At 40.2% G+C, this 9,641-nt stretch overlaps 1 protein-coding gene across 1 annotated transcript in view; it reads right to left on the bottom strand.

Moving 5' to 3' along the window:
* Positions 1–9,272, bottom strand: part of LOC311132275 (synaptopodin-2-like) — a gene marked incomplete at both ends in the record, with an annotated part of 34,241 nt that extends 24,969 nt beyond the window's left edge. Inside the window, one exon of the mRNA XM_084165508.1 lies at positions 9,165–9,272. Coding sequence (XP_084021634.1) covers positions 9,165–9,272 — 108 coding nt within the window. The remainder of the gene's footprint in view (positions 1–9,164) is intronic.
* Positions 9,273–9,641: the final 369 nt, after the last annotated feature.

Raw genomic sequence — 9,641 nt, forward strand, 5'->3', positions numbered from 1 at the left:
AATAAAAAAGATAAGTGGTTACATCTGTAAAGTGAAGCTTCTGGAGTAACATAAAATAACACTAAGCTGTGTGTTTGCTGTATGCATTCATTTAATCGATAAGGCAATGCATACTGTATAAAACAAAATCACTCAACTTGATATCAAGGTTTTCATTTTTTTTCACAGGAAGGACAAGCACTGATTGGCCACCACAGTGAAGTCCTGCAGTCACCACTTTGGATTGGACAGAGCCATTTGTCTCCTGCTATAACTCTACGACTGCGAGGGATGCGTGAGAAAAGGGTATTTGATAGTACAGCATCTTTTAATCAAGCTCGTGTGGTCCAACATTAGGACTAATGCACAAGTAACAAAAGGCTTCTATACTCTCAGGGCTGGTTTCCCAGACACAGATTAGGACTAGTCCTGGACTAATAGGATATTTCAATGGAGATTTAGTCTAGAATACCGGTCCAAAGAAGGGTAAGACGGCTCTCACCCAGGAGCGATATTCCCCAAAATATGGGAAATGAATTTACTGCCCTCTTTTGAAATGACTTCAGCCCTCCTCCCTGTAATGACATTGCTATTTACTCAAAGGGAGTCAGAAGGTCTTTATTTTAAGAAAACATTTATTCTGGCCGTCAGACAACAGGGTTGACTTGATACGCAGTGACATATCTCAGTAATTGGAAGGCCCAAATAGCCCTATCCATACACTTGCTGCTATCTGTGCAGACTACATAGGAAGGTATCTTGAGGGTGATTGTCCGCCTGTCTGGATTCAGCTTGGACACAGAAACAGGGCAACATACTTATCTCATAGGATTTAACCATGTTGGAGTAGCGTCACTGGCCCTTTCAAATAAGCTGTAGCGCAAACTGAATCCCAATTAACTATATTTTTATATTGTCATAGCAACCCATCTAGCCAAGGTCAGGAAGTAGCCTTCATGGATGAATTCCCAGGGCGTTTTTCATCTCATGCATTTTCGCATGCCTGCATGTCTGCCTGCCTGTCTGCCTGTCTGTCTGTCAAGTGATATCATTTCAAGGGGCTGTAGAAATCAAAGGACTCAGTTTGCCACAACTCCCTGCAATGTGACAGGAAATCCCACCTGACAGTGATTAATCAACATCACCATGAGAGATAGGGAAAGAGAAACCCCAAGTTAGTTTGGTATGGTGCAAGTCTTGTAATGTTTCATTTTATGATTAATTAAGTAGCTATATCCAACCTGAAAGTATTTATTTGGTCTCTTTATGCTCTGGGTCTTTTCTTTGGAGTTTATGTTCCCCTCTGTATCAGAGGAGGCTGGTGGGAGGAGCTATAGGAGAATGGGCTCATTGTAATAGCTGGAATGGAATTCATGGAACGGAGTCAAACGTGGTTTCCATATGTTTGACGTGTTTGATACCGTTCCATTTACTCCATTCCAGCCATTGCAATGAGCCCATCCTCCTATAGCTCCTCCCACCAGCCTCCACTGCTCTGTATGTATTTCGACAGTGAAGCTAAAATTGTAAATTTGGCTTTATACTCCAGCATATTTTATTTGATATCAAATGTGTCATATGAGGTGACAGTACAGAATGTCACCTTTAATTTGAGGGTATCTTCATACACATCTCAGGTGATGAACAAACAAACCGTGAGAGCCATGCACAGACACGTGCTTTGAAGTCTGTGATAAATAGTACTTTCCTGTGGATATTTTGTTTCAAATTTCCAACGGCATAAGGACGAACACAGCGGACAACTGGTAGAGTAAGTTCAAATGAAGTTTATTCAACATTCCGACTTGTAAAGGGACTGTTCTGTCTTCTGGAATCTATATTTTAGCGACGAGGGTGGAGAACCGCACACTCAGAAGCGTAGATGCTTGACGTCAGACAACTGTTGAGGTCTGAACACATCTGACAAACCTTTATTTGCGTGTAATGTCCCTTTAATTGCAGGTGTGATCCAACTAAACCTACACTACAGTGTTGTACTAACACTACAATGTCAAAAGTGGATGTCAGTCAAAATAGACGTAACATGTTTCACAAATTCTGTGTGTGAGGATTTTGAAGACACCCAAGTGTTTAATATAATATAATTTCCTGATGCGAAAATACCTCTAAAATCAAGGTCAGTAATGTGGGATTGTGTTTACACTTAATCAGTTTGGGAAATGACATGGAAATAGACATGCTGGCTACAACATGTGCCATGAATAAAAATGGCAAATCGGTCACACTTTATTTGGATAGTCCCATATAGATGATCTACAGATGGTCATACTATCTGTTGATAAGCAACTGCTTGCTAAGGTTAGGTTTAGGGTTAGGTTTAGAATAAAGGTTAGGGTAAGGGTAAAGGTTAGTATTAGGACCAGGGTTAGGATAAGTGTTAAGGTTAGGGTTAGTGGATAGTTAGTTGAAATGTTGTTGACGGTTATTACCCCTACTTATTGAAATTTGGCTGCATTTCAGTCACACGAAAGAGTTTCTGCACCTTTAAAAAAATATATGTGGGTTGTGACTTCACCAACTTTGTTCTCGAGCCAGGACTCCCAAAATGTACAAAATAACTTCCCATATATGGGAAACTGCCTCTTGAGAGTGTAGAGAGACCCCCTCACACTGTGGTCTACTGCATGTCAGTACATTGAAAAATCACTTTCTCCTTGGAGAGGGAGCCCTGCTCACACCTAATTCAACAGAAGCTTTGAATAACTCCAACTAATCAGACATGAAAGTGCCCTACCTCTGACAGTGGAGTATTTCTCATAATCTTGGTATGTTAGCTTTTTAAACTTTTACTGACAGCTCTTGACCCGCCCCCGCCCTAACCCTCCTCAAAAAGTATTGAGACAAGCTAGAAGTTATGTCTTCCAGATGACTTGCTGTTAGCATGAGGTCACTCTTCAGATATCCTCGACTGAGGCGTAGACTAGCAAGAGACGTCTTCTATTGACATTTCACATCAGCACAGGCAACATTTTTACAGCTAAGCTAAAGAAGACATTCACACAGGACTTATATAACAATGTGCTCAGACTTTTAGCACCCTAAAAATACTGCAGTAGGGCACTTCCCTACAAATCTAATTCACCTTTTATTTAATTTACTATTTCAATTTACCCCTATTCTCTATACTACATTAGAAAGGCCTCTTTCACAGCTGCCTTGCCTAAAAAAGACCCATTATTGCTGTCTGGTGTGAAGTAAATAAGTCACTTTGCTATATAGCAGTCATTTTTGGAATGTCAACACGTTCCCCAGATCTGTAAAGAACAAGGTTTAGAGCAAGACTTTAATTGTCTAAAAATGGAAATCCAGTTGCTTGACTTATGTATAGATGACCTTACTGGAGTGGCTGTGGACGAGTGATGCTTATCATGGATGATATAATACAGTAATGTTTTTCTATGTCAAAGTTTTTACTTGTTTGTCAATGTCCCAAATAAATTAACTAAATCAATTGAATGTCAGCATGAAGTAATAGAATCAAAGATGACTTCAGTTGAAATTGAATGACACAAAAAGCATTTTCTAAATAGCCATATGTCAGTGAAACGTTGCATGTCCAGAAATGTATGTTCAGTTTTCATAGTCAATGTCTTATTTGTTTTCAAAACAGAACAGGACCGAACTACGAAAACTAAATCTCTGAAACACATATACCCAGAGGCTATCATACCTTTATAAAAGCATTGAAGTTACGGTAGCATGGTAAGAGTTTTCGTCCGGAAAAACAAAGATATTCCCTTTGATTGTGCTCCATGACACTGAACAAGTGCCAGGCACTTAAAGCTCGGTGATAGAGGATTTCTCCCACTCTTTGAATACCAACCTGACTTTTATGAGATTATTCTGACCTTCATGTTGGGGAAGCTACTCTGAAAATATACACTGAACAGAATATAAACGCAAATTGTAAAGTGTCGGTCCCATGTTTAATGAGTTGAAAGAAAAGATCACAGAAATGTTCCATACACACAAAAAGCTTTTTTCTCTAAAATGTTGTGCACAACATTGTTTACATCCCTGTTATTGATCAATTCTCCTTTGCCAAGATTATCCATTTACCTGACAGGTGTGGCATATCAAGAAGCTGATTAAACAGCATGACTATTACACAGGTGCACTTTGTGCTGGGGACAATAAAAGGCCACTCTAAAATGTGTAGTTTTGTCACACAACACAATGCTACAGATGTCTCATGTTTTGAGGGAGTGTGCAATTGGCATGCTGACTGCAGGAATGTCCACCAGAGCTGTTGCCAGATAATTTAATGTTCATTTTTCTACCATAAGCCGCCTCCAACGTCATTTTTGAGAATTTGGCAGTACATCCAACCGGCCTCACAACCGCAAACCACGTGGAACCACGCCAGCCCAGGACCTCCACATCTGGCTTCTTCACCTGCAGGATCGTCTGAGACCAGCCACCCGGACAGATGATGAAACTGTGAGTTTGCACAACCAAATAATTTTTGCACAAACTGTCAGAAACTGTCTCAGGGAAGCTCACCTGTGTGCTCGTCGTCTTCACCAGGGTCTTGACCTGACTACAGTTGTGAACAGAGTGCCCCATGGTGGCGGTAGGGTTATGGTATGGGCAGGCATAAGCTACAGACAACTAATACAATAGCATTTTATCGATGGCAATTTGAATGCACAGAGATACCGTGACGAGATCCTGAGGCCCATTGTCATGCCATTCATCCGCCTCCATCACCTCATGTTTCAGCATGATAATGCACGGCCCCATGTCGCAAGGATCTGTACACAATTCCTGGAAGCTGAAAATGTCCCAGTTCTTCCATGGCCTGCATACTCACCAAACATGTCACCCATTGAGCATGTTTGGGATGCTCTGGATCGATGTCTACGACAGCGTGTTCCATTTCACGCCAATATCCAGCAACTTCGCACAACCATTTGAAGAGGAGTGGGACAACATTCCACAGGCCACAATCAACAGCTTGATCAACTCTATGCGAAGGAGATGTGTTGCGCTGCATGAGGCAAATCGTGGTCACACCAGATACTGACTGGTTTTCTGATCCACACCCCTACCATTTTTTTAAAGGTATCTGTATTTCCAGTCATGTGAAATCCATAGATTAGGGCCTAATGAATTTATTTCAATTGACTGATTTCCTTATATGAACTGTAACTCAGTAAAATCTTTGAAATTGTTGCATGTTTCATTTATATTTTTGTTCAGTGTAGTTTACCAAGCTACCAATTACTTCACACTGGAAGAAGTTGAAGCTATCCTTAAGACAAATATAGTTTACTTTTCTAAAATTACTCTGAAAAGGTAGTTCACTACATTAAACTGCTTAGTGGAAAAGTATCATACCTAAATCTAAAATGTCATAGACTACACTTAGAAAAAAGGGTTCCAAAAGGGTTCTTCAGCTGTCCTCTTAGGAGCACCCTTTTTGGTTCCAGGTAGAACCCTTTTTGGTTCTACCTGGAACCTGAAAAGGGTTCTACATAGAACCCAAAAGGGTTCTACCTGGACCCAAATGGGTTCTTCAGAGAGTTATCCTATGGGGAGAGCCGAAGAACCCTTTTAGGTTCTAGATAGTTTATTTTCCATTTGCAAAAAAAAATTGTGTGTAGTTCCAGTAGTTCGCTACACGGCTACATGGCAAAAACATAATTAACTACTGAAAACACTACCAAGATTGGAATTTGGTTCAACTACCACCAAGCTACTAACAAATAGTTAAATTACTAGTTGAACTACTGTACATGTAGTTCACTACTCCCCAACACTGTAAACACTGCAATGCTGTTTAGTACTGTTTAGACAATCATCAAGTTTGCTGATGACACAACAGTGATAGGCCTGATTACCAACAACAACAAGACAGCCTACAGAGAGGAAGTGAGTGCCTTGGCGGAGTGGCGCCAGGAAAATAACCTCTCTCTCAACGAAGAAGCTGATCGTGGACTACAGGAGACAGCAGAGAGAGCACGCCCCAATAGGTATGTCCGGCCGTTCAAGGGTCACCTTTCTAGTGTAGCAGTTTTGGCTATTTCAGTCAGACTTCAGGTTATGCTTTTCACATGGTATCATGTGATTTAAAAAGTATTGGTAAAGCAAGAAAAAGTCAAGGTGGAAGAAATCATATTGGCGCTCGAAGGGAGCATTATTGATCCAGGCAGTGGATAGCTCTTTTAAAATGTAATTATGACATTCTATGCAGCCCTTTCCTGCAGTCAAATCACCTAGTGGCCTCATGGGTGGAATGTTATTCATATTTTTAACAAACATTATTTCAAAAACCCGCCGAAATTCTGGTGTTTCTATGTCAAACGATTTTGTTATATTTAAGTATTCTGTGATGTATAAAAAGTGTAATATTGGGATGCAAACTCAAAATTGAATACGTTTCAACTCCATGATACAGGTATCTTCTTTTTTTTAAGCCCATAACCATGTGTATGAGGTGTGTACTTTGTTTCAGAGTAGATTTGTTTAAGACTACCAAGAAATGTATTTAGCCCACTGCAGTAAAAAGGAATTAGGCCATCTATGAAATGCTGTGTAGTCTACACTATGCTGTAGATAAGAGTGGAGGTGCTTCAGTAAACTACTTACAATGCTTTCACGATGAGTAACTTTGCCTAACTTAGGCCAATGAATAGTTCAGTGGGCTAACAGCCTCAGGGCCAGTTTCCCAGACACAGATTAAGCCTAGTCCTGGACTAAAATTAAGATTCTCCATTAAGCATGCTTTTTAGACCAGGACTAGGCTTAATCTGTGACTGGGAAACCACCACGTAGTGCTTTGTAACTTGGTGACATCAATCCTGTCTGAGTTTCAACGTCTGTCAAAAAAGGACCTTCAATTCTTCAATATTTGTTCCAGTTACAGAGTTTAATGGCTGTGATAGGAGAAAACATAGAATGGATCAACAACACTGTAGTGACTCCAAAACACTAACCTAAATGACAGAGTGAAAAGAAGGAAGTCTGTACAGAATAAAAATATTCCAAAACATGCATCCTGTTTGCAATAAGGCGCTAAAGTAATACTGCAAAAAAAATGTGGCAAAGAAATTACATTTTTTCCTGAATACAAAGTGTTATGTTTGGGGCAAATCCAACACATCACTGAGTACACCATTGTTCATATTTTTCAAGCATGGTGGTGGCTGCATCATGTTATGGATATGCTCGTCATCGGCAAGGACTAGGGAGTTTTTTGGGGGGATAAAATAAAACGGAATAGAGCTAAGCACAGGCAAAATCCTAGAGGAAAACCTGGTTTAGTCTGTTTTCCAACTGACACTGGGAGACAAATTCACCTTTCAGCAGGATAATAACCTAAAACTCAAGGCCAAATATACACTGGAGTTGCTTACCAAGACGACATTGAATGTTCCTGAGTGGCTTAGTTACATGCAGTTTTGACTTAAATTGGCTTGAAGATATATGGCAAGACTTGAAAATGGCTGTCTAGCAATGATCAACAACCAACTTGACAGAGCTTGAAGAGTTTAAAAAAGAATAATGGGCAAATATTGTACAATCCAGGTGTGCAAAGCTCTTAGACTTACCCAAAAAGACTCACAGCTGTAATCACTGCCAAAGGTGATTCTAACATGTATTGAATCAAGGGGTTGAATACTTATCTAATCACGATATATTAGTGTTTTATTCTTCATTCATCTTTAAAGAATGTTAGAATTTTTCTTCCACTTTGACATTCGAGTATTTTGTATAGATCGTTTAAAATAAATGAAAAATCCATTTGAATCATAATTTGTAACACAACAAAATGTGGAAAAAGTCAAGGGGTCTGAATACTTTCTGAAGGCACTGTAATGACTAAAATGGTCCTAAAACCCAGAAAATGGCTACAAGTGAGGTTTGGGTCAGTGTTGTGGGTCCACTTAAAATTTTACTTTAAGTGGAAGTACCTCCACAAAGCTTAGGAACCCTAAGTATTTAGTATTTCATTAAGTATTCAACTATTTATTGGATCAGGATTTTTTATTGGGCTGCCCATATATCACTTCCACCTAAGTTAACTTTTTGTGCAAGGGAAGGCAATTGCTTGCAAGTGGTTCTGATGGCCAGAACAAATCAATGTCTCTCAAGAGTCTAAGACCCCCTCAGAAGCCCCCTCTGCATAGTATTGTGTAGCCAGTAATACGGATTAGGCCTACTGTATGAATCAACAAGTGGTTGGTTGAGCAATTAGGCCTATTAGGCTTAAATTATTATCTTCAATTAAACAAGATTTTTTTTTTTATCGATTCAGATTTATCTAAATAAAAGGTCCAATCCAGCAGCTTTCCTTCTTTCTCTTGTTGTTTAAATTGGTACCACTCTGTTACCCCTGAAGGTATGCTCGCGGCGAATAGAAACCTTCTCTCTCCTTTCCACAGCTCGAGCGCCTGTTTAGATTCTTGCTGAAATCTTCACGAGTGATAACAGATCGCTCTACAGTCCTCGAGCCCTGACCATATAAGGGTCTCCAAGAATCCTACGCACAAAACATCTCTGACACACCAGAAAAAGGGGAATTCTGCCTGTTCCAAACAAACGCGCTCTATAGCCTACTCACAGCATTTGCCCAAATAAAGCTTTTTCAAAACAATTCATTAACCATATGATATATAGAACAGCAACCCTACAGAGCAACATCATTCGTATACCTGTCTCATCATCTTCCCATCAAATAGGCTACATTTCCAACGCAGCTAGTGAATTCATTTCCAAATCACCACTGTTCCTCTAAACATGAGGAGAATATAACTAGTTGGCCACACATTCTCACCAAGACTGTTATGCCATTGTGAAAGGCGTTATTCCAGCTGGTAACAATTACTAACATTATAAACTAAAGTTCGTCTGGATGCACTAGGATACCAGCCAAGTTCAGAATGGTACTGTAAGATAATAGATGACATCCTCTTTTGAAAATTGAGTTTCAAACAATGTTTGATATAACCACGTTCCTAAAGCCACACTGTATATGACATGTAAATTAACTTTTTGCATGATTCAATACAAAAATTCCACAAATAAAAGCGAGACTAAACAAACCCGCAATGCGACACAGCATAACGTTGATGAAGGCTCCGTTAGTCTGTTAAAACACTGCAACTCCAAAAGCATAAACAATTAACAAACAAAATACTTAAAACTAATGATGTTTCTACCTGATAAACCTGCAAACGTCGGTAGGCATCCCCCTCTCCCTCGCGGAGACTGAAGCCCCAGGGCGCGCCTCCGCGCACCATTACACAGATATAATCCCCAGTGCCCATGCCACACGCAACAGGCTCCCACCAAAACCGCTATCATCAAGTTGTCCGGAGTTGGACCAACAGGGCTCTATGAAACCAAGAGCAGCACAGTGCAGTATAATTCCCATCTGCAAATTATGCAGTCCAGCCCGCTCTGAAACGTCATTGCATATGGACCCGCCCGCGCGCGAATCAAGTGGTGCGCTCTTGGGAATGTCTTGTAGCAGCATTTGTATGGGGCCACAACTGAGTCGGGGTTTAACTTTTCATACAGTGTAGTTACGATAATAATGAGCTTTGATATCTCAATGTTGCCAATGTATCGATTATGCTGCCTGGTTTTCTAGTCAAATGGGTTTGTTGGCCTACGTAGCATGTTGGTTGAAAGTG

This window comes from Coregonus lavaretus, assembly GCF_964263955.1.
Source record: "Coregonus lavaretus genome assembly, chromosome: 7".
NCBI classification, from domain to species: Eukaryota; Metazoa; Chordata; class Actinopteri; order Salmoniformes; family Salmonidae; genus Coregonus; species Coregonus lavaretus.